Source organism: Spinacia oleracea, chromosome 2, assembly GCF_020520425.1.
Source record: "Spinacia oleracea cultivar Varoflay chromosome 2, BTI_SOV_V1, whole genome shotgun sequence".
Taxonomy (NCBI): Eukaryota; Viridiplantae; Streptophyta; class Magnoliopsida; order Caryophyllales; family Amaranthaceae; genus Spinacia; species Spinacia oleracea.
Genome location: NC_079488.1, coordinates 12,637,566 through 12,663,762, shown reverse-complemented (window position 1 = coordinate 12,663,762; position 26,197 = coordinate 12,637,566). Strand labels below are relative to the sequence as shown.

The window sequence follows — 26,197 nt, the reverse complement described above, 5'->3', positions numbered from 1 at the left end:
ACAAGGAGTAAATGAGGAAATGGTTACTTTAAGTACAGACGAGCAAGAAACACCCCTACACACACATGTATAGGCTTTGTTCATTTTATGCGGTCTTCTAGGTCATAACATCGCAGATCGTGATTTTTCAGACTAAAGCCCCGCCTTGATTGCCATTAATAATTAGGGAGAACTATTATTGGAGGAACCATGACCAAGGGACTAATTCCGGGGTATTTATTTCAAAGATGTGGGTTTAGTATGTCAAGAATTATTACAGGAGTAATTGTGTTTGTGTTGTGAGTTTTGACATGAATGTATGTCTAGAACCTTTTCGTTTTTGTACATGAAACAATGGAGAGGTTAGTTCTTTCATTGTCGATGATATTACCATCTTATGTAATAAAGAGTCCCTTTATCCCCCGTCCCCCAGAAAAAAGACTGAATTTTATGGAGAAGCTCTGATGTAGCTCCGACAAAATAAAGTTAATTGTGGTTGCTTTGTTCACCAAAGTTCACTGTTGTTTTACTGTTCATGCATCATTTGCTTTTAAATGTCTGTGTTGAAACTATTTGCATGATTGATGCACTCACGCGGGCTTGATTTTAGGTGGCGGAAACTGCTAAAAAGCTTTGGATTCTTATGATTGCCGATGAAGTGTATGAACACCTTACATTTGGAAACAATCCATTTGTACCAATGGGTGTTTTTGGACATACTGTTCCTGTTCTAACACTTGGTTCTATATCAAAGTGATGGATAGTTCCTGGCTGGCGTGTTGGTTGGCTTGTGACTAATGATACCCAAGGCATATTGCAGGAATCAGGGGTCAGTTCTCCTGCTTTCTTTAAATTGCTTTATTCTAAGTCTTAATTTTCTTACAGGAGCTGCATTTGTTTAGGACAACATTGATCTTGTATAAGATGCTCTAGTCGATAATTTTCTTATCTTTTCTCTTCTAAACCATTTACATTGCTACGTGTAATTAGAAAAGTGTGGGAAATCTGAACCTGATCAATCAAATATTTTTTAGATACTAAAATCTGATTTGAAGATAAACTCTTGTTGACTTTTCTCCCTATGCTATCTAAATGATTCCAGTTTTATGCCCTCCTTCCTAAAATAGAAATGAAAATTTAGCACTTGTTGCCATGAATATATTTGTTCATTACATAGAAGCGCACTTCACACCCTATATTTCCAAGTAGCGTATCTAATCAGCTTCACTTTCGTCTATCCCTACTTGTTATGGGTATATTTTTAGATATGCAGTAAACTATATCCCTTTATTGATAGAGTAAGGGATAGAGTAAATTTGACCATTGGATCTGTTTCTGACGTAGATGTAATGATTAGGTTGAAGGGATCTGCTTACTTCTTAACCATAATCCATAATGAGTTTATTAATTGTTTAGCACCCATAAGTCAGTCATAAGGACATTGTGTATTCTATTTAGATACTTAGCACTTTGAACTATTCACTGTATATGAACTAATGACTAATACAACTCATGTCCTTCAAATTGGGGTTCGTATAAACATAATCTTGATTTCTTACTGGCTGGAAATAACCAGAATACTAACCCATCTATGTGTTTTTATCATATCAGCTTGTGGAGAGTATTACGAGCTTCCTAAACATCTCTTCTGATCCAGCAACCTTCATTCAGGTGAGTTTCATTGACTGCTAGAACATATATGTATTCTTTGACTGCTAGAACATATATGTATTCTACATGGTAATGGGAACACCTAGCATAGATGCCTCCCTAAGATTTTTTCTTCGTAGTCATTATTTTTGTTTGGTTGTTCCTATTAGAGACTGCAATTCTAATTATCATGATGACCACAAATTTCTAACTCACCTAAGGTCTGTCAGTCATATGACAAACTAGACTTATATCAAGAAATGTACGTAACAACAATTGCGAAAACTATTTTATACATTATAAGCATATATGACCAGTACTTTATAAATTATATCATTAAGTTTGCCCCAATAATTTGATTTAGACTAGGATGATAATAGAATAAGGTATTACAAGCAGTGTACTAAGCTTTTATTTGTTTTGGCTGAATTTTCTTTTTCCTCATTTTCGAAAATATAAGGTGTCACAATAAAATAATGACGGTATATTATATTTTAATTGGTAACCATAGTTGAGTTCCATTATTAAGCTTGACTTTTGAATAATGGAGATGGTGCTACTTATAGGAGTTAAGACATGGTATCTCTGAATGTAGAGTGTAGACCTTGTTTCAAATTTTTTTTCCTATGTATGCAGTGAATAAGATAAATAAACTAAGTGTATTAAACATATAAAGACTTTAAAATACTCATTTAAATTCATTAGTTGAAAGTTGGGACTGAAATTAGCCATTTTAGTCAAAACGTGACCAATAATGAACTAACGAAGCTTAAATGTGCATAACTTCACCAAAATGGGTGAGAATGAGCCTTTGAAACATAAAACTAAGTGTATTAAACATAGAAAGACTTTTAAATACTCATTTAAGTTCATTAGTTGAAAGTTGGGGACGAAATTAGCCATTTTAGTCAAAACGTGACCAATAATGGACTAACGAGGCTTAAATGTACATTATTTCACCAAAATGGGTGAGAATAAGTCTTTTGTACATAAAAATAAGTGTATTAAACATGGAAAGATTTTAAAATACTCATTTAAGTTCATTAGTTGAAAGTTCGAGCCGAAATTATCCATTTTAGTCAAAATGTGACCGATAATGAACTAACGAGACTTAAATGTGCATAATTTCACCAAAATGGGTGAGAAATGAGTCTTTGAAACATAAAACTAACTGTATTAAACATGGAAAGACTTTAAAATACTCATTTAAGTTCATTAGTTGAAAGTTGGGGCCGAAATTAGCCATTTTAATCAAAATGTGACCGATAATGAACTAACGAGGCTTAAATGTGCATAACTGTTAGGTTATGATACATATGACAATTCATAAATCATGCGGAAAAAACCATAAAGCTAGGAAAACATATTATTTACACATAATCATTTAGCATAGTTTAGATGCATACACTTTGTTTCGTGCCTTCCCTAGCTGGGCCCGAACCGAACAAGAACAAGTCTTTAGGACTCCAAGTGTCATCCCTTCGTAGATAGTCCACAGCACGTCCGGATCCGCCTTAAGCTTGACCAACTAGGATCACCCTTAAGGTACTTAGAATTTTCGGTTAGTATAGGCAATTATATGACTGAATTTTTGCTCTCAAAAATCACTTTGAATACTTGAATACTCTGTGCAAAATAATGACCCTAGGCCTTTATTTATAGAGGTATGGAAAGGGAATCGTAATCCTATTAGGATACGAATTAATTAAACTAGAATCCTAATAGAATTCTTATTTAATTAATTCATCCTTTTAGGTTTAGGAATTTAATCATATGTCGAAACCTGATTGCTTTAGGATTCGTATAGCACACAAACACACACGCACGCACAGCAGCCCACGAGGGGCGCCATGCGCGCGCGCGCAGCTTGCGAGCTCGCAGCCCACTGCCACAAGCCCACACGCTGCCGCAGCCTTGGCGCGCGCTGGGCTTGCCTTGCGGTGGGCCTGGCGCAGCCTTGGCTGGTGTGTTTGTGGCGCGCTGGCTTGCTGGGCGATGGCCCGGCTTCGTGCTGGGCCTTCGTCTGGCAGGCCTCGTCCGATGCTAATTCGTACGATACGCTTCCGATTAATTTCCCGATTCCGGAATTCATTTCCGATACGAACAATATTCAATATTTCCGATTCCGGAATTAATTTCCGTTTCGAACAAATATTTAATATTTCCGTTTCCGGAATTATTTTCCGATTCCGGCAATATTTCCGATTCTGACAATATTTCCGTTTCCGGCAATATTTCCGATTCCGGCAATATCATCGTTTCAAGAGCATTCATTTCTTGCCTGTGACGATCTCAGCTCCCACTGAAACCAAGATCCGTCGATTCCGAATATCCATAGATAGAGTATTTAATGCCATTAAATACTTGATCCGTTTACGTACTATTTGTGTGACCCTACGGGTTCAGTCAAGAGTAAGCTGTGGATTAATATCATTAATTCCACTTGAACTGAAGCGGCCTCTAGCTAGGCATTCAGCTCACTTGATCTCACTGAATTATTAACTTGTTAATTAATACTGAACCGCACTTATTAGACTTAACATAGAATGCATACTTGGACCAAGGGCATTATTTCCTTCAGTCTCCCACTTGTCCTTAGGGACAAGTGTGCATTTCCTAATTCCTTTGTCGCTCGATGCTTGCTCTTGAACATAAGGTAAGAGTTGTCATCCTTATTATGTCCAGAGGTGTTCCTCGGTTTCAGAGTTCAACTGATCAAATAAACAGATAATCATAGCATATGATTCATCCGAGCACGGCCATGCATTTCACAGTTTCTAGCTCTTCGAGTGGCCTTGTACAACTTTTAAGCATCTCATCCCGATTTATGGGAGGACAATCCCAATCTTGCGATCTTTGAGATTAGACTTCGTTTGATAGGTGATTACCTGAGCTTTGCGTTTATAGCCTCCTTTTACGGTGCGACGGTTGGTCAACGTCAAAGCAACCAGTTCTCAAACAAGTAATCTCAAATCACTCAGGTATTGAGGATTTAGTGTCTAATAATTTTAATGAAATTTACTTATGACAGATTTTCATCTCTTACAGTAAAGTTTCATAGGTCTTGTCCGATACTAGTCTTCCCAAAGTAAGTATCTATGCAAATGATCATGACATTGCCATGTCCACATAGTTCAAGAAACAGAACTACTAGTCATCTTGCATTCTAATCGTCTAACGTTTTCTATGCGTCCAATTTTATAGAAAACTCCGACTAGGGACCATTTTCAACCTTTGACATTCAAGTTCACTTGATAGACATTTCTTAGTCACAGGACTGGTCCTGACAGTCTATCTTGAATATTTCGTTAAATTGAAGGGACTCATCATTTAATACTAAACCAAGATTAAATGGAATATGAAAATACATTTCATATATGATAAATGTTCAACCCCAATGTTTTACAACCATGGGCCTTAAACCCATCTTTAAAACAGTTCATGGAATTTCAAAGCTATGTTTGATTTCCAGTGCTACAATGTGAGTGTTGCTTCTCACTTGTTGCATAGGTTTAGTTATCATGCTTTGCCAATCTTAATATCCTTTTCATCGAATGTTTTTCGAGATATGATGATAAGATCTTTTGAGTTTGTTTATTATGTGATCTAGTCTTTCTTACTTCGATAGTGGTCCTACGCATTTTTGCAATGAAGAACCATCAAGTTAGCAGACATGTGATCCACCCAAGTTCAATGAGAAACTCATTAATATAAACAACTCTGTTTTATTGCTTCTTAGGCAATAAGTACTTTTACTTCAACTGTTTAGGTTGCTAGTGATGCTTTGTTTGGATTTGCTTATCCAAGCAGTTCACAGATATGTGGAAGACTTTCCAGTTGTATCTTAGAACATAGAAATTAATATTTAATTTCCCACGCAACAACTCATGGTCTCCAATCCATGTTGCCATTTCGAAACACGATGCTCTTTAGCTCGTCCTTGTCAATGGTTAACTCCAAAGGGTCTTTGCTTGATCCTTTGCCAGTGTTTATGCGTGTAGCATCAATATTTAGCATATCTTTATTTCCTTGAATCAAGAACTATTCCTATATACCTTTTCAAGTACCATAAGTATTCTTGATCTCAATCTACTTGATCTTTACTTAGATCAATAGAGATTGGTATATGTTCGTCATGCCTAGAGTCATACGATACGTTTTTGGCGATCCTCATATTATATCATACATGATAAATTCTTTTGCAGAATAATTCCAATTGAATTCTATTCATGTAACTTTAGCTCATTCAATTTCAGTAGATACTGAATCCAACTAAATTCTTTGACATATAATATAGGTGATGAATCTTATTAGATTCTTTGATGTTTAACTTAGTAAATGCTTATACATAGTTCAAACATTCTTTACTTAGATTTATTCACATGGGTCGAATATCTCCAATGGAGTCTTTTGCGTTTGATTTAGTAAATGCCATTACTTAATTTAAAACATTAATATAAGATCTTTGTAAATAGATCTTAATACCCAGTATGTACTAAGTTTCGCCTTGGTCCATCATTGATGAATAATTTCAAATCTAAGTCATTAGCATTTGAATGTTATTTCACAATAGAGAGATATGTGTGTGATACACATAGGACCAATTAAGTTTTATGTACTCCCACTAAACTTCTTATATATCTATAAGAATCATGTACATTTTATGAAACTAAAATACTTATTAGCTTCACTAAAATACAATTCCAATTCCCAATTGCTTGCTTAAATCTGTACTTAGATTTTATAAGCTAGCTTTCCTTTTCAAGCATTTATTTGGATCCACAAATCCTATGACATACCATGTACATAGTTTATTCCAACATTTGATTGAGGAATACGTTTTGTCATCTAATTGCTATATGTACCAATATGCAATCATTGCTTGAATTATAGACTTAAGCATTACGATTTTGCTTGAGGTTTCAACACAATCCATGCCATGAATTTGCTTGTAACCTTTAGCAACTAATCTAGCTTTTTGTTGTGAACACAATTCCATGTTTGATGGTTTTTATCTTTAAAACAAACTTGCAACCAATAGGTGTGAAACTATTCTTGCAAATCAACAAAATTTCAATTTTGTCATTAAAACATTGAGTATGTTTTATGGCCTCTAACCATTTAAAACATTTGAGTCTATATATGGCCTCTAACCATTTTTAGAGAATCTGGGTTTCGTCATAGCTTTCTTACAAGTCACAAACTTATTAATCTATATGATAATAGTTTGACTGCAAGTTGTAGGTTTCTTCACAATCTAATAGAAGAATCGCATAGCTTCAGTGACCTGAACTCCACGTTTTCTTCACTATCTAATAGAAGAATCTCATAGTTTCAGTGATTTGAACTCTATGCCTACTTGGGTATAGAACATCAAACAATAGAATATCAATAGCCACTTGAAAGTCCTTTGAATATTCTGTTCCCCTTGAAGCACTTGTAAAGTCTTCTAAGAGATGTCTATTCTTTAAAGCCACTTCTAAAGTCCTTAAGAATAAGTGTTCTGATTTTCTGAAGAACTTCGAAAAGCCTCCGGAATGTCCGTTTATGTTTGTTGTTCGCCTCGAAGACTTTCGAGGTCTATTTTTTCCCACTTGTCATTTTGGAAACGAATCTCCAAAAGGACATTATTTCGAGCAAACAAACATTATGTTCTCAAAAATTCGTGGTAGAAACAATACCCTTGTGTCTCATTTGAATAAATCACAATGAAACATATATCTATACTTGGGCCTTAGTTTGTCGAATGACAAACACTAAGCTCCCACTGAGTTTTGCAACTCTCTAGATATATTTTATGAAAAGTTATTCTGAAATTACTTTTCAATAGCTTTGACGAATTTGGTTTAGTTTGGTGGTAGTTGAGCATTTTGTTTTTGAAATTATAGGAAAAGTCTTTATGATTCATCATTAATCGAATCAAGTACTAATTGACTTCGATTATTCCAACTAAGATATGCCATATCTTATGGACCTAGATTGAGAAATTACAACACACAACCATTGATGATCATATTTGGTCTCAAGTAATCATCAACATGATCTAACCTAGATCTTTATGATTTCTTGCCAAGTGGATTTTATACTTCGGAATCTTTGAACTAGCCAAACAGATTCAACTTATATCACATTTAAGTAAATAAACCTATATTCACTCAAATCCATGTGAAATTATAAAGTCATAAAATCTTTCTTTAGCCTTGAACTCTATTGTCTAGGCGTTCTAACAATAGTTCATATCTTTTGTTACTTTCAACAAGTAAGACTAGTCGTCTTAAATTGATCTAGAAATTAATGAACTTTCAAAAGTCCATTAAAATAGAGCTTTTGAATGTTAACTTGTTGATATGGTCTAAGAAACAATGCCAAAGATTAGTGGAACTCAAATCAAGGGGTTGATTTGAACCTAGTAAAGTTCCTTAAAGAGTTGTTTGTTTTAATCAAGCATATTGACTCAACCTGTAATTGACCATTTCATTCAATAAACAAACAAACAAGCATTCTTTTTGTTCTTCTGAATGTGAGTCTTTCTGTGTTTGAAGCAGAAATTTAGGTATGCTAATTATGGAACAAAATAGCCATTAAGTTCCAGTCTTGAAAGGACTTAAAACAAACTAGATGACCCTACAACTAATGTAGCATTGCCATGCTTCATTTCCCACTTGTAGGTCATTAGTGTAGCCTAGCTTCCATTGTTTGAGTTATTACCGAAGTAAGAACCTCAAGCGGTATATGATACCAAGGAAGTTTGATTGCTAGGTCACTTCTCTTTAAACATAAACTTATAGGTAGAAACGGAATCGTAAATTCCTTTCATTTGTTCCTTGTTTTCCTATTTCTTGTACCCTTTCTTATAGTCTTAAGAATTGAATTCTTTAGTGTTGACTCTTATACTTTGTTAGACATGTCCAATGTCACTCCAACAAGGTTCTAACCATTTAATTTATGTTGAATATTTTGCTTCAACTAGATGATCTTACTAGAAGCTTCTAAAGTTCTCTAAGCATCGATCTATTCGAATGTCTAGGGACTAGACTCATTCGAGATTTAAATGGAAAAAAGATTTTAGGTTGTTAACCATTGGTAAAGCTGAGTGTTTAAACTCAATTCTTTATGATCTCAAAACTACATTGTATTTTGAATTCACAAGCACCAATTGGTTTGCCATTCGATTTTGATATTCGAAAACAACCATAAAAGTCGCTAAAAGAAACGTACATTTTAAATTGCTCATTTTCTCTCATTTCCGTGAATCGTTCTTGGATTCACTACCAATCGAGGAAATTTACTGTTACCTTCTAAAGGATTTATTGCAGTGCAGGATATTTAATTATAAACAATAATTAAAACATACATTGAAGCATGCAAAGTCTAAACATTTATCATGAGTAATAACTTGAAAATTAAAGCAATCATGCAATTTAAACAAGTCATTAGCATTTTATTCGATTTTATTGTTCCGGCAGGTGTGAATAAAATGATTCCAAGATCCTAAAATCATTGAAGAACTAAGCACAGTTTGTCGACTTAGTCCTAAAACATCTTAGGTAAGCAAAAGCCTTTTGCTAATAGTCTAGAAACTATTCTTGGTTGATAGGTACGTCTAAGAACTTATTAGGTAAACCTATCGATTTTGCCACGGCATAAAAGGACTCCTTACTTATATCGTTGAGTTTCACCAAAACTAACATGTACTCACAATTATTTGTGTACCTTGCCCCTTTAGGACCAATAAGTAACACCTCGCTGAGCGAAAACTATTACTAGATTGATGTAAAGGATATCCAAGCAAGTGTATATTTTGGCATGGCACCTTTTAACTCAATTTTTAAGTTTGGAACTTAAGGCTCTTACTATGTTGGTTAGATTTTATGTGAACTAAAATCCTTAATCATGCAACATAATCAAGCTTTGATCTCATGCATATTTAAGACATATTTGAAGCAATAAATAACTTAAAGCATGCATAAGATAAATGTGATCTAGTATGGCCCGACTTCATCTTGAAGCTTCAACTTCAAAGTCCGTCTTGAAAATCTCCGTGGGAGGCACCATTTTCTTCAAATAGAATAAGCTATAATTAAAACTAATTACAACTATTTGATGGCACGCAGACCATATTTGAATTGAAAAACAACTTTGGTACTTTAGACCAATTACATTCAAATTAATGGTACGCAGACCATATTTTCTATCCTATTTGGGCCATACTAGTCACTTCATAACCTGCAAAACAGTACATATACAATATATACCATTCACCCATTCATTATCATGAATGGCCCACATAGCTGGTTAGTAAAACACATTATGCATCACATAAACATTTGCAGCAATTAATCAAGGGCACCAATAATCTACAAATTATTCAGTCCTTATTAATTCTAATCAAGTTGTTTTAACCTTAAGGATTTGTAGACCTAATCAAGAGTTTATGACTAAAAATGCTCCCACTTAAACCAATAAATTCATATGCTTTACTAATTTTAAACATAAAAATGTATTTCTAGTCTAACCGGAAACATACTAATTTAATTAAAATTTAAAGCTCATATAAATTTATAATTGAATCCAAAAAGTTTAATTTAATTTCAGTCGTATTTAAATTAATTCATGATTTTAATTTTAGTAAAATAATTAGAATAAATAAAATTTATTATAATTACAATATTCAAAATTAAAATCCAAGAAAATAATTTAAATTATTAATTTTAAAATTAAATAAAATTACGTAAACTGAAAATTTCAAATTAAAATTTCAAAACGATCTAATCGCAACGCAACAATCCCACGCAACGCACGCCCATGGGCCACACGCACACAACCATCGCTGGCCATGTGCGCGCAGCCCATGCGCTGCGTCGCATCGCTGCTACTCACCATCGCAAGGCATCACGCGAGCTGGTGCTCGCTGCGCGCGCCAGCGCTCGACGCAACAAGCATGCTGCCGCAGCCCATCGCTGGGCGCAGCGCTCGTCGCACGTCGCAACAAGCACGCTGCTTGCCATCGCTGGGTGCAGCGCTTGTCGCACGTCGCAACAAGCACGCTGCTTGCCATCGCTGGGCGCAGCGCTTCTCGCACGTCGCAACAAGCACGCTGCTTGCCATCGCTGGGCGCAGCGCTTGTCGCACGTCGCAATAGCGCTCGCTGCGCGCGAGCGATCGATGCTGGGCGTAGCACTCGTGGCACGCGAGCTTGCGCTCGCTGCACGCGAGGCTCCGCACGCTTGCGCGAGGCAGTGCGTGCTGTGGCGCAGCTCGCTTGCTGCCCACACGCGACTGCTCGTGCCTTGCTCTCGCCCTCGCCCATTCGCCCATTGCACACAGCCCACGACACAAGGCAGGGCTGCTGCCTTGTGCTCGTGCACCATGGCCTTGCTCATTGCATTCGTACCGCATGGGCGACGAGCTCCCTTGCTCGTCGTCACATGCCCGCACTATACAACACCCCTTAAGGGTAACACGTAGCGTCCATTGCTTTGTGCGTGCAAGTTATATGAGCGAATCGCTTAAAAATTTAAAATTTTATTCAAAATTAATGACAAATTAATAAATAATATTAATTTCATAATTTTAGGGCGAAAAATCAAAAATTTATTATTTAATCGATTTCCGATTAACATGGATTCAAGTCTAGGTCATAAAAATTTAAAATTTAACATAAATTTACAATTTTTTATGGTGGTTTTTAATCATAGGTATCTAATTAAATTAGGAAAATTTGGTAATATTAATCCAACCTTTGGCCGATTTTCTTTTATTAAGCCCACCTACGACATATTTTTTAATAATCCCACCTTTACCACCCAACGCCTTTTATTGGGCCCAACACGTCATAAACCTATTGTAGGCGGTAATATGTCCCTAAGTGGAAGTACTCTCTCTTGATATATTCAGTCATCATCATCAATTCATCACCATCTCGATGATTTTTTCACCGGCTATCGGTCACTTAAGCCCAATAAAAGTCGTTGGGTAGTAAAGGTGGGATTATTAAAAAATATGTCGTAGGTGGGATTAATAAAAGAAAACCGGCCAAAGGTTGGATTAATATTACCAAAATTTCCATTAAATTATAACTAATTATGAAAATCAAATTAATTCTAAATTATTCCAATTTTCAACAAATTAATCATAATTACAAATTAGATTGCATAATTAACAAGGCTAGGCATTCAAACTTGTTAAACATATACAGTAGGTCAATCAAAAATTCAAGATTTATCAACAAGAATCGCAAATATTTAATTTAACATCTTAAATTTACGAAATTTTGCATTCGAAAAACTAAAACCTCCGAAAAGTCATAGTTAGGCTTCGAATTTGAGAATTCTGGGTTCGGCCGAAAAGTACTATTTTTGTCAAAATTTTAGAATGCCTTTTACATGCGGAATTGACACAAAAATCACTCGATTTGGATGAGTAACGAACAAACTGCCGAAAAACTGCGTACGTATAATTAAATAAACGCAATTTGCAATTAATTAACAATTACGAAAATTAATCACCCCTTTTTAATTCTTGCAAATTTGTAATATTTAACCATGTTCATGCAATTTAGATTATGAAAATAATAAGAGGCTCGTGATACCACTGTTAGGTTATGATACATATGACAATTTATAAATCATGCGGAAAAAACCATAAAGCCAGGAAAACATATTATTTACACATAATCATTTAGCATAGTTTAGATGCATACACTTTGTTGCGTGCCTTCCCTAGCTGCGCCCGAACCGAACAAGAACAAGTCTTTAGGACTCCAAGTGTCGTCCCTCCGTAGATAGTCCACAGCACGTCCGGATCCGCCTTAAGCTTGACCAACTAGGATCGCCCTTAAGGTACTTAGAATTTTCGGTTAGTATAGGCAATTGTATGACTGAATTTTTGCTCTCAAAAATCACTTTGAATACTTGAATACTCTGTGCAAAATAATGACCCTAGGCCTTTATTTATAGAGGTATGGAAAGAGAATCGTAATCCTATTAGGATACGAATTAATTAAACTAGAATCCTAATAGAATTCTTATTTAATTAATTCATCCTTTTAGGTTAAGGAATTTAATCATATGTCGAAACCTGATTGCTTTAGGATTCGTATAGCACAAAAACACACACGCACGCACAGCAGCCCACGAGGGGCGCCATGCGCGCGCGCGCAGCCCGCGAGCTCGCAGCCCACTGCCACAAGCCCACACGCTGCCGCAGCCTTGGCGCGCGCTGGGCCTGCCTTGCGGTGGGCCTGGCGCCGCCTTGGCTGGTGCGTTTGTGGCGCGCTGGCTTGCTGGGCGATGGCCCGGCTTCGTGCTGGGCCTTCGTCTGGCAGGCCTCGTCCGATGCTAATTCGTACAATACGCTTCCGATTAATTTCCCGATTCCGGAATTCATTTCCGATACGAACAATATTCAATATTTCCGATTCCGGAATTAATTTCCGTTTCGAACAAATATTTAATATTTCCGTTTCCGGAATTATTTTCCGATTCCGGCAATATTTCCGATTCTGACAATATTTCCGTTTCCGGCAATATTTCCGATTCCGGCAATATTTCCATTTCCGATAATATTTTCCGATACGTACCATGTTTCCGTTTCCGGCAACATCTACGACTTGGATAATATTTATATTTCCGATACGATCCATATTTCCGTTTCCGGCAATATCATCGTTTCCGGAGCATTCATTTCTTGCCTGTGACGATCTCAGCTCCCACTGAAACCAAGATCCGTCGATTCCGAATATCCATATATAGAGTATTTAATTCCATTAAATACTTGATCCGTTTACGTACTATTTGTGTGACCCTACGGGTTCAGTCAAGAGTAAGCTGTGGATTAATATCATTAATTCCCCTTGAACTGAAGCGGCCTCTAGCTAGGCATTCAGCTCACTTGATCTCACTGAATTATTAACTTGTTAATTAATACTGAACCGCACTTATTAACTTAACATAGAATGCATACTTGGACCAAGGGCATTATTTCCTTCAATAACATCACCAAAATGGGTGATAATAAGTCTTTGAAACATAAAACTAAGTGTATAAAACATGGAAAGACTTTTAAATACTCATTTAAGTTCATTATTTGAAAGTTGGGGCCGAAATTAGCCATTTTAGTCAAAATGTGACCAATAATAAACTAACAAGGCTTAAATGTGCATACATTCACCAAAATGGGTGATAATTAGTCTGTGAAACATAAAACTAAGAATATTAAACATGGAAAGACTTTAAAATACTCATTTAAGTTCATTAGTTGAAAGTTGGGACCGCAATTAGTCATTTTAGTCAAAATGTGACCGATAGTGAACTAACAAGGCTTAAATGTGCATAACTTCACCAAAATGGGTGAGAATGAGTCTTTGAAACATATAACTAAGTGTATAAAACATTTGAAGACTTTAAAATACTTATTTAAGTTCATTAGTTGAAAGTTGGGACCGAAACTAGCCATTTTAGTCAAAATGTGACCCATAATGAACTAAGGAGGCTTAAATGTGCATAGATTCACCAAAATGGGTGAGAATGAGTCTTTGATACATAAAACTAAGTGTATTAAACATGGAAAGACTTTAAAATACTCATTTAAGTTCATTAGTTGAAAGTTGGGACCAAAATTAACCATTTTAGTCAAAATGTGACCGATAATGAACTAACGAGGCTTAAATACTTCACCAAAGTGGGTGATAATGAGTCTTTGAAATATAAATCTAAGTGTATTAAACATGTAAAGGGTTTAAAATACTCATTTAGGTTCATTAGTTGAAAGTTGAGACCAAAATAAGCTATTTTAGTCAAAATGTGACCTATGACGATAAAATGAGCCTTAAATGTGTGTAACTTGACCAAAGTAGGTGAGAATGAGTCTTGAAACATTAAATTAAGTCTATTGAACACGTAAAGGATTTAAAATACTTTTTTAAGTTCATTAGTTGAAAGTTAGGACCAATATAAGCCATTTTAGTCGGAATATGACCCATAACGATAAAAAAGACCTTATATGTGCATAGCTTGACCAAAATAGGTGATGATGAGTCTTAGGAACAAACGAGTCTTATATGTGCATAAATTGACCAATAGTGAAAATATTACCTATAATGATCAAACGAGTATAATTAACTAACGAGGCTTAAATATGCATAACTTCACCAAAATGGGTGAGAATGTGTCTTTGAAACATAAAATTAAGTGTATTAAACATGAAAGACTTTAAAATACTCATTTAAGTTCATTAGTTGAAACTTGGGGCCGAAATTAGCCATTTTAGTCAAAATGTGACCGATAATGAACTAACGAGGCTTAAATGTGCATAACATCACCAAAATGGGTGAGAATGAGTCTTTGAAACATAAAACTAAGTGTATTAAATATGGAAAGACTTTAAAATACTCATTTAAGTTCATTAGTTGAAACTTGGGGCCGAAATTAGCCATTTTAGTCAAAATGTGACCGATAATGAACTAACGAGGCTTAAATGTGCATAACATCACCAAAATGGTTGAGAATGAGTCTTTGAAACATAAAACATAGTGTATCAAACATGGAAAGACTTTAAAATACTCATTTAAGTTCATTAGTTGAAAGTTGGGGCCGAAATTAGCCATTTTAGTCAAAATGTGACCGATAATGAACTAACGAGGCTTAAATGTGCTTAACTTTACCAAAAAGGGTGAGAATGATATTTTAAACATAAAACTAAGCGTATTAAACTTGGAAAGACTTTAAAATACTCATTTAAGTTCATTAGATAAAAGTTGGGACCGAAATTAGTCGTTTTAGTTAAAATGTGATCGATAATGAACTAACGAGGCTTAAATGTGCATAACTTCACCAAAATGGGTGAGAATGAGTCTTTGAAACATAAAAATAAGTGTATGAAACATGGAAGGACTTTAAAATACTCATTTAAGTTCATTAGATGAAAGTTGGGACCGAAATTAACCAATTTTATTATTATACGGTTCATTATTTCTTTGTTATGAACAAATTAAGTCTTAATTTATTGTACGATTCAATATTTATAATATAACTAAAGTGTATATATATTTTTTGATGGTAGATCTTTTTAAAGTGTTCAATAATCCGAGGGAGCGGCCTTTCACCTTTGAGGAGATAGATGAAGTTCGAGAAATGTTGGCAAGCTTCATTACCAGTGATTGTCTTTGATATTTTCTTGTAATGAATCTTAAATTATGGATGCTAGTTTTTCATATGATTGTAAGGTAATCGACTTTTATATTTACAATTATATACTATTTAATTTAATTATCTATATAATTGGATACTTTTTATGTGACGTATGGAGATTAATCAGTGGCGTGGTCCAATTATAATATGTAGCAGGGAAATCGGTTATACAACAAATCTAGATCATGTGAGGCTCATTTATAGGCCAAGTGCGGCTCATTTATAAGCCAAGTGCGGCTAATTTATATATCAAGTGCGGCTCATTTTTGTGCTTGTGTTGCCCATTTCTATGTCAAGTGCGGGCTCATTTTCAAAATTGGCAGCACCAAATATGTCAAGTGCGGGCTCATATTCCAAATTTGCAGCATTTGAAACATCAAGTGCTGCCAATATTTTGGCAGCACTTGAGAAACATCAAGTGCGGGCAGGTCATGTGCTACACATGTAAAAGCTTGCATTAAACCCCTTAAAATGAGCCCGCACTTGAGGTTTTTTCCTCTAGTGAATCAATGTATTCTACGTGAATGAGCATGTTATGGATTGATTAATGCTTTGTAGATTCTATCGAAGTATCATGTTATGGACTTTTATAATCGTTGAATTATGTCAAGCTTGTTGTTCGAATTGATATGCATGTATGAGTGTTTCCCATGCAAGTTATTATGATTATGCTATTGTACGGGATGTCTAGCATACTTTCAGCCTATTGAATATTTCCCCAGTGCATCATTTATTCTACCGCCGTGTAGAATACATTTAAGAAGTTTATGTGAATTGAACTAAGGACTATTCGTGCTAAGGGCACACCCTGCTTGTTAATAGGCAATGTCGGGTTATCTCAAATAGTGTTTTTGAGAAGGAACAATGGGAGTAATTTCACTTGAGTCCTATGTTTGATCACAAGTCCTAAAAGGTTAAAATGAAGTGTCATTGTGTAATTGGTTAATTGTTGAATTTCTTGCATGTTATGTCATTGGGTTGAGTCTTGAACATAACATACTAATGAACGTAAAGTGTAACCCGAATGAGCTTCAAAATTCTTGGAACGTATATACCTTGAGTATGAACATTAATGGGGGGAGTCGCGTCGGAGAAACTCGTACTCCCTGAATGATACAAGACGTTGTTTCATTCTTTTGGTTAATCGCATATAAAATCTGCAGGAATTCCGTCGGAATGGTCCCACTGTCGGTAGAAAGCCGGACCTTAATTATTTGGTGCTTGGTGGGCTCCCAACACCCTCAGTTTCCCTCAGTGGTTTTGTTATTATATTTTACCCGTTCGAAGCTAATTCTTATTAATCTATGAGTTAAGAGTCGTGTCAAGTCTCGAGTATGTCTTCATGATTAATTGTTTACTTGAATGGCTTTTGCATGTGGATTATCATTATGTTGAGGGAAGCATGTTAGACTAGGATTTCATTCTAACTTGTTCGTACTCAGCTTTTGCTTACTTCGTGCTTCATGTCTTTCGGTCATGGCCTTCGCCTTAATGACCCTATGATGATCCATAATTGCACTTGCATTGTTGGGGAATAGTTTTCAATAAGCAGGTTGGTAGAGATAACTTGCGGGAGAAGTTATCATGGGAATAGTGTTGAGAGACTATTTCATCGTTCGCATTGATAAACTCTATTTTGATTTTTAGTCATGACTATCACTATTTCTATTATTACTTAAACTATAGTTAATGTATTTTAAACTATTTAATACTTTGGTTGTGGGCCTTAATGGTTCCAGTTTGTTAGAGGATCATTAACTATTTAATATGTTTGAAAGTTAGTTATTTCCGTGATGAGCGGCATTTATGTCGCTCTAAGCTTAGGTTTTCTTATTATTTTATTATGATTTTTGGTGATTTTAGGTAGTTTTTATGACATTTATATGTTCTTATTCCACTTTTATGCTTTATAGGAAAATATTGAAGAAATGTGGAAAACCGAGTAGATATGGACATGAAGCAGCCCTGTGCGATCGCATAGAATTTGTGTGCACCCGCACCCTGTAGAAGAGTAAACATTGAAGGCAAAGCAAGGCCGTGCGACCGAGATACTGAGTGCGTTCGCACAAAATCGCAAAAACGTTCCAAGAACTCCACTATTTTGCATGCGCTCGCACAAAATTCCATGCGCTCGCATCAGATTCTCGTGCGCACACACAGAAAAGCCATGCGACCACACAAGAAAAATTGAAGAAATTGGCTAAGTCAGGTATGTGCGATCGCACAGATTATTTGTGCGCTCGTACGACACGAAGGAAGTGATTCGTCGCTATATTCGTTCGCACATGATTTTTGTGCGCCCACACCGGTTCGTTCGCACCTGGGTATGTGCGTTAGCACACTGACGTGGGCTGGGCTCTTTTAGAGATTTGAAATTCTATTTCGGGAAACATATAAATACTTTTTCTCATTTTATTTTTGACAGTTGGTTTTTGATAGTTAGTTTTCAGAATTAGAAATTAGTTTTGAGCTTTTATGCTTTGATTTTAGAGAGAGAAAGTCAAGAACTCTTGGTGTAGAATTCAATTTTGAAGATTATTGCAGAATTTTTGAAGCTTCATTGTAATTTCTCTTCCTCTTACTCTCTTCTACTTCTTCTACTTGCTTTCTTTAAATTCTGAATTTGTTGATTGCGTTGTTGATTGTTGATTGTTTTGCTTTTGATTCTCTTCCACTCAATTTTAATTGCTAGCTTTCTTTTCCAATTTAATTCTCAATTCCATGGCTAAGTTCAAATCCTTGATTTCATTCCTTAGCATAATGAGTAGTGAGTAGTTTACTTGTTAGGGTTAGGGGTGATAATTGGGGATTAATTGGGGAATATAGAGTGAATTTGTAGAATGGGTGATGTGATTAAATTGTGATTTGCAATTTTGGAATTCCATGTTTGATAGGTCTAGTAGTTGCAAATACTATGCTTGTCAATTTAATTGGGGCTTTCTTCATGGATTTGTCAAGAAATTGAGAGTTTATATTGAATTTGAAGTGACTAGGTGATCTAGATTCCCATGCTAATTCTAGGGTGACGCGAAAGTGTATCATTAGGATTAGATTTGGCAAGGTTCGCTAACCCAAAGGGGTGCCGGACCATAATTGTTGGTTGCTACCTAATTTGCATGTCTTTGCATTACCATGATTGCATAACATCTTGTTTTTCTCCAATAAACCCAATTTGACCCCCGATACCCTAACTCCTTCCATAATTGTTGCATCATTAGCTTGATTTCCTTAGTTGTAACGAATTCTTGAAATTAGTCTTCTAAACTAGCTTGGTCCATAAACTCAATAACGAACCGTTCTCCTGGCCCCGACCACTAATGCCAACAACTTTGAGATAAAGCCCGCCTTGATTAACTTGGTTCAAAGTCACCAGTTTGGTGGAAAAAGTAGTGAATCGCCGCACGAACACTTGAAACAGTTCGAACACTATTGCGATACCATTAAGCACAACGGGGTGACTTCCAAATATGTTAGGTTGAAGCTATTTCGGTTTTCTCTATTGGGGCGAGCTAGTGATTGGCTTGACAAGGAGGTAAAGCCAAATTCACTAAGGACTTGGAACGAAGTGACAAGTGAATTCCTTAGTAAGTTTTACTCGCATGGGAAGACGGCGGAGTATAGGCACAAAATTCAATCCTTCGAGCAAAAGCGTGATGAATCCCTATTTGAGGCTTGGGATCGATTTACGTAATACCAAAGGGAGTGCCCTCACCACGGAATCCCTAAATGGCTCCTCTTAAAAACTTTCTACTTTGGACTTAGCTCAACCTCCAAAATAAGTCTTGATGCGGGGGCGGGTAATCCGATCATGAATAAGACGGAGGACCAAATCGAAGAGATAAATCGAACATGTCGTGCAAAACTATCAAGCATGGCATGTGGGGACTAGGAATTATGATAGAAAGAGAAAGTGTGAGGATGGCAAGGGTTCGATCTATGCAATGGAACAAGCAAATATAATTGAGAAGCTTAGCTCAAGGCTCGAGAAGCTTGAGAGTGCTCCTAGTCAGCCTCCATCTCCATCAACAATTCCTCCACCGTCGGCCACCCTTCTCACTAAGGGGAAGGGCAAGGTTAGTTCCTACAACATAATGCCACTTGATACATCTTTTTGTGACATTTGTGGTGAGTATGGTCATTTCCCTAGCATGTGTCATTTATTGCATAATGTCTCATACCTTGAACATGGCTCTCCTTATGAGCAAGAATTTGATGTGGAATATGCAAATGCTATGAATGAGAGGCCTAAATATGATGGTCCTCCTAACCAAAACTTTAATAGACAAGCACCTAGAGGCCCTCCTATGCATGCTTATCAAGGTGGATCCTACCAAGGCCAAGGCCAAGGCCAAGGAGGAGGGTTTGATAATCAAGGTCGGGGTAACTATAAGGCGCAAGGCTATCAAGGCCAAGCTTCCTATTGTCAACCCCATGGCCTAGGTAATCAAGCTCAGTACAATCAAGGTAGTTATAACCCAAACCACCAAGGTGGGGTAGGGGTGAAAGTTCGGTTTACGGTTCGGTTTAAGGCCCAAACCGAAACCAAACCGAATTAATTCGGTTTCCAATTTTTGAAACCAAAAACAAACCAAATAAGCTTTCAATCCAAACCAAACCAAACCGAATTTTTAATTACCAATTCAAACCAAACCATTAAACCGAAATTCTTTATGGGGCTGTTTTTGGGCCTGTCTTTTGGGCCGAATTATATCCATTTTAAGCCCATTTTGGGCCCCTTTTATAATTTACTACCTATTCGTTAGCCAATTTTGAAGACTTCTCTAATTAATTTAGCCACAAGTCCACAACACACCAAATCAAATAGCTGCTGCAAATCTGCAATCAAATATATCTGAAATTAAAGTCTGAAACACTGACTGATATCACCAAAGTCTGAATTAAAGTCTAAAAGACTGACTGAAATCACCAAAGTCAGAAATTAAATGCCTAAATGATTGACTGAATTACATCAAAATACCAACTGAAAAGTCTGAAGTCTGAAATTATAAGTCTAAATGACTGAATTACATCAAAATACCAAACGAAAAGCCTAAAAAACTGAAACTAAAAGCCTGAATATTACTGAATTACATCAAAATGCCAAAGGAAAAGACTGAATAACATCAAAACACCAAATGAAAAGTCTGAAATTTAATAAAATTTCAATTCATAACAGCAAGAGATAGCAGCAGCAGCATATCCAAACACCAAGCAGCAGGTCAGCAGCACATCAAACACCAAGCACAGGTCAGCAAGACAATAACACAGGTTACCAGCAGCAGGTCAGTAACACCAAACAACCTCGTACTCGTCGATCTCAATCGTTTGATGATCGACATCATCGTTAATAGACATTTTATTTAAGTCTCGCAATAAAAAAAAAAAGAATTCAGATATGGCAAGGGAAAACTAACTATTGAAAACTTACTATTGAAAACTAATAGTGACTGATCATAACTGATTTTAATCGATGAAAACTGATCTAGGGGTATTTGCTAATTATAACTTTTATTGGTGCTTTAAAACTGGTTTTTACTCATGCAGACACAACACTCTTGTTTTCAGGAAATAACAGTAAGTCAAAAAAAATTATATTAGCAGCAGGAATTATAAAATTCTCCATTTATTATCAACTACTAAACAAGGTAAAGTTTACTTCATATTCAGGTCAATATCATTCTTGTCTGATAGCCATAATATAATACTAGGGGACATGAATATGATACTGTTATAAATTACATAGTTCAGTAGTTAGAAATTCAGTATATATGAATTTTAGGAATGAAACAAACTGAAAAGGAGAAACAGTAAAAAAAATTAATAAAAAAAAATAAGTTACCTTCTTCAAGAAGCTCCACTTCCTCCAAACACTCTTCAACACCTTGGAATGGACCAGCACGTAACCAATTTTGATTACAAACAAGACCTTGAACGACCACCGGATTTAAAGAGCTTCTAAAATTGTCAAGAACTCTTCCCCCGGTGCTAAATGCACTCTCGGAGGCCACGGTTGATATTGGGACAGCAAGCACATCACGAGCCATTCTTCCCATAGTAGGAAACCTTGCACTATTGAACTTCCACCACCCCAAAATATCAGAGTCATCATCTTCCTCCTCCGCATCCTCCTCCAAAAACTTATTTAACTCAATTTTTGCCTCTCCATTAAGCTCACATTTATGCTTCTTATACTTACTTTTCAAAACCTCAACCTTCTTATGTGAGGTAGTTGACTGTGTATCATCCTTAGTGGATGATACTTGCTCCCTAACAACATCAGTTGGAGGCAAAATACGATATTCCACAAATAAAGCACTCAATATATCTTTCACATTTCTTGCCAAAACAGATGCAGTAATAACATCATAAATTTCAGTCAACATCCACTCGACATAATCAAATTTATATCGAGGATCAAGGACAACAACAACAAAAATCATCAAGTTAATTTTTTCAGGATCACCCCAATATTTCTCATACTTTTCCTTCATTTTACAAGCCATAAGACACATATCTGGATCATCACTCGATGTTAACTCTTTCAAAAGTACCACAACATTAATCAACTCATGAAAAAATAAATTGGAAGTCACATACAAAGACCCAGATACGCGATTAGTAAGACCATAGAAGGTTTGCAAATATTCAGAAAACGTTTTCACACTATTCCAATCCTCAGATTCAGGGATACCTTTCCCCTCCCTTTCACACAAATCAACCGTATAATGAGGGTACTCCTCAGCATACCTCTCAAAAGAACTCTCAAGAGAAATTGCAGCACTCAACATCAAGTATGTAGAATTCCACCTAGTTGGCACATCAAGGCATAACAACTTTTTGGAAACTATTTTTTCATCTGACACACACTTTTTAAACCTTAGCAACCTTGATGGAGATTGCTTAATGAATCTTACAGCATGCCTAACACGAGTAATTGACTCATTAACCGTTTTCATTCCATCAGAAACAACCAAATTAACTATATATATGTGCTACACAACGCATATGAAGGAAACGACCCTTAAGAACCCCACTTTTCCAACCATTAATTTTCCTTCTCATGTATCCTATGGTTGTACCATTCGAGTTAGCATTATCTACTGTTATGCAGAAAATATTTTCAAGTTCCCATTCAAGCAAACACTTCTCAATTTGTTTACCAATTTCCTCACCCTTATGACTAGCTATAGGACAAAAAATTCAGGATTCGTTTTTGTAATTTCCATTCATTATCTATGAAATGAGCAGTTAAGCACATATAGTTAATTTATTGTGTTGAAGTCCATGTATCAGTGGTTAAAGAAACTCTAGACTTGCATTTCCTCAACTCATGTTTTAGTTTCCTTTTCTCAATCAAGTAAGAAGCAAAACAATCTTTTGCTACTGTTATCTTAGAAGGAACATGAAATCTAGGCTCCATCATACTACAAAAGTATTTAAAACCAATTCCCTCAACAAATTTAAAAGGCAACTCATCTACAACAATCATGAACGCAAGATCTTTCCTGAGACTAGCAACATCAAACTTATGATAAGTTAAACCACTAGTTTCTCCAGCTTTAACATTTCCATGAAAAGATAACAAAGTTTGCTTAGAATCCTTAGGTGTGTTGTAGGGATACTTACGACACTTATTGATGTGAGCCCACAAACAACTCGTACCATTCTTCTTAGGATCGCATTTATAATCCATCTTGCATTACTTACAGATTGCTTTCATCCCATCAGAGGTGTATGTCTTTTGAACGTGCTCCCACACTTCTGAACGGTCTTTTATCTTCCTTTTGGCTTTGTTAAGCTTCCTTGAAGCAGCTGAAACTGCCTCTGCGACATTAGGGACTGCCTCTTCCACTTGGTTAGACATTATGACTGAAATTTAAACAATAAAGCATTGCATAAGTAACTGAATAATATTAAAATTTTTGAACAATTTAAATCACTCAAATTTGAACAAAAATCACCATTAACTTCGAGAAAAAATCACCAATTCATTCAAGCAAAAATCACCAATTAATTCCAGCAGAAATCATTAATTAATTCAAGCAGAAATCATCAATTAATTCAAGCAGAAATCATCAACTAATTCGAGCATCAAATCAATTATTCGAGCATAAAATCACTAATTAATTCGAGCATAAATCAATCAATTAGTCGAGCATAAATCATCAATTATTCGAGCATAAATCATCAATTAATTTGAGCAAAACTCACAAATTATTTCGAGCAAAACTCAATCATTTATTCGAGTATAAATCATCCATTAATTTGAGCAGAAATCACTAATTAATTCGAGCAAATATCACCAAATTGAGTAAAGTAATTCTATAAAAATAAAACTCATGAATTTCGAATAACAAAACCACGAAAATAAAAACAAACAAATACAAAATTAAACCAAAATTAAGAGTATCAGATTTGTTTTTTTTTTCGAACCTTTGAATCTTGAAGCCGGAAAAATAATCGGAGAATTGTGAAGAAGGAGCCGTGAAGAAGGAGCCGTGAAGAAGGAGATGAAAATCTTGAGCAGATCTTTGTGATAACTGAGAAGATCAGAATATGATTGAGAAGTTCAGAGAGAGGTGAGAATACTTAGATCTGAGAGGAGAGGAGGAGAGGAGGAGAGGAGGAGGAGAGCCAGAGAGGCAAGTTGAGGAGACCACGTTTTTGCAAGTTGAGGGTTAGGGTTTGTGTGTGGGTTACTTAAGAATGAGGTAGAGGCACCGTGTCATGGATTGTTTCGTTGAATTTTGGGTCTGGGCTTAATTTTTGGGGCTAGGGTATTATAAAGTTCGGTTTTTTTTTTCGGTTTTAAAATTTGCAGCCCAAACCAAACCGGAAAACCATTTTTTTAAAAAACTAAGACCAAAACGAACCAATTTAAAAAATAAACAGAACCGAATTACTTATTCGGTTCGGTTTGGTTTTCGGTTTTTTGCTACCAAACTTTCACCCCTAAGGTGGGGGGTTACAACTACCAATATGGGCAATATAGGGGAGCTTCTAGTGGGGGCTATCCATTGAATTCGGGAAGCCAATATGGTAGTTCCCAATATCCTCCTCCCGGATTCAATGCACCTAGGACCTATATATGGAAATCAATTTCCACCTAATCCTACCGGATATGGTAATGCTCCTCCACCGCTCCCGCCTCTCAAGTATAATCTTGAGGCTCTCATGGAGTCGTTTGTGGGGGCTCAAGCCAAGAAAAATGTGGAATTTGAGGATGGATTCAAGCAATCCAACACTCATCTTAAGATGATTGAAACTCAGCTAGCTCAACTTGCTAACACCATCAAAGAGCATCATGTGCATACAAGTCTCCCACCCCAAGGTCAAGCACCTCCTAAGCAAATGTATGCCGTTAGACTAGGAGTGGGAAGATTCTAGATGATGGTGTTAAGCTAAGTGAAGCTCCTAGTTCTAGGGGGGAAGAGTATAAGGGAGTTCAGTCTAAGGACTATGATAAGGTCGAAGAGGAGTCTCATGTTGATAAGAGTGATGTTTGAAGCCGACGGAGACTACTCCTCTACCTCTCCCTACTCCCAAACTCCCCTATCCTCAAAAGTTTGTTGGAAAAAGTAGATATGATCGATTTTATAAGTTTCTTGATACGATTAGAAAACTTTATGTATCATTGTCTTTCACCGAGGCACTGAAGGAAATGCCACATTATTCTCGGTTCATGAGACACATATTGTGTGGCAAAAGAACTTGTGGGCCCAATGAGACCGTGCAACTCACGGAGAGTTGTAGTGCCATGATCCTAAGCCCATTTCCCCCAAAACTCAAGGATCCCGGGAGTTTCTCGATTCCTTTTAGCATTCAAAAGATGAAATTTGATAATGATCTTTGTGATTTGGGGGCGAGTGTGAGTATTTTGCCATACAAAATTTATGAGAAGCAGCTTAATCTTGGTGACCTCACCCCTACCCCTATGTCTTTGCAACTAGACGATCGCTCAGTTATGTTCCCTTTGGGTAGGGTTGATGATGTCCCCCTTGTGATAGGGAAGCTCACTGTTCTTGTTGACTTTATTGTCTTGGACATCGATGAGGATGCCCACACCCCTATTATTTTAGGGAGGACATTTTTAGCTACGTCGGGGGCCCTTATTGATGTTCAAGGTGGTCTTATCACCTTGAAGGCGGGAGACGCCAAGGTTAGCTTCAAGATTCCTAATGATAATGGATGTTGTTCTAAGATGAAGAGTTGCATGAAGTTAGACACTATTGCTTTCATTGAGCATCATTATGCTAATCTTTCTAACAACTCTTGTGTTTCTAAGTTTGATGATAATCTTGCTAGGAACAACATCAAGGAAAAGAAGGTACTTGTGAGCCCCTCGGTGTGGGGAGACTCCTTGATGATGTCAAAACCAT

General features: G+C 36.3%; 2 protein-coding genes and 1 long non-coding RNA gene across 3 annotated transcripts; 1 reads left to right on the top strand and 2 right to left on the bottom strand.

The window, feature by feature from the left end:
- The first annotated feature begins 444 nt into the window (after positions 1-444).
- On the top strand, positions 445-15,970 carry LOC130466788 (uncharacterized). The gene is made up of 3 exons (XR_008926940.1): positions 445-808; positions 1,591-1,650; positions 15,691-15,970. It is a non-coding gene; the product is annotated as an uncharacterized lncRNA (long non-coding RNA).
- A 5,511-nt stretch (positions 15,971-21,481) lies between these two features.
- Positions 21,482-22,774, bottom strand: LOC110805189 (zinc finger BED domain-containing protein RICESLEEPER 2-like). Its single transcript, XM_056835686.1, has 2 exons — positions 21,658-22,774; positions 21,482-21,543 (listed from the first exon to the last, which is right to left on the bottom strand). The coding sequence occupies exons 1-2, from the start codon at positions 22,772-22,774 to the stop codon at positions 21,482-21,484; spliced, it is 1,179 nt and encodes a 392-aa protein (XP_056691664.1).
- A 311-nt stretch (positions 22,775-23,085) lies between these two features.
- LOC130467237 (zinc finger BED domain-containing protein DAYSLEEPER-like) lies at positions 23,086-23,682 on the bottom strand. The gene is made up of 2 exons (XM_056835685.1): positions 23,526-23,682; positions 23,086-23,375 (listed from the first exon to the last, which is right to left on the bottom strand). The coding sequence occupies exons 1-2, from the start codon at positions 23,680-23,682 to the stop codon at positions 23,086-23,088; spliced, it is 447 nt and encodes a 148-aa protein (XP_056691663.1).
- Positions 23,683-26,197: the final 2,515 nt, after the last annotated feature.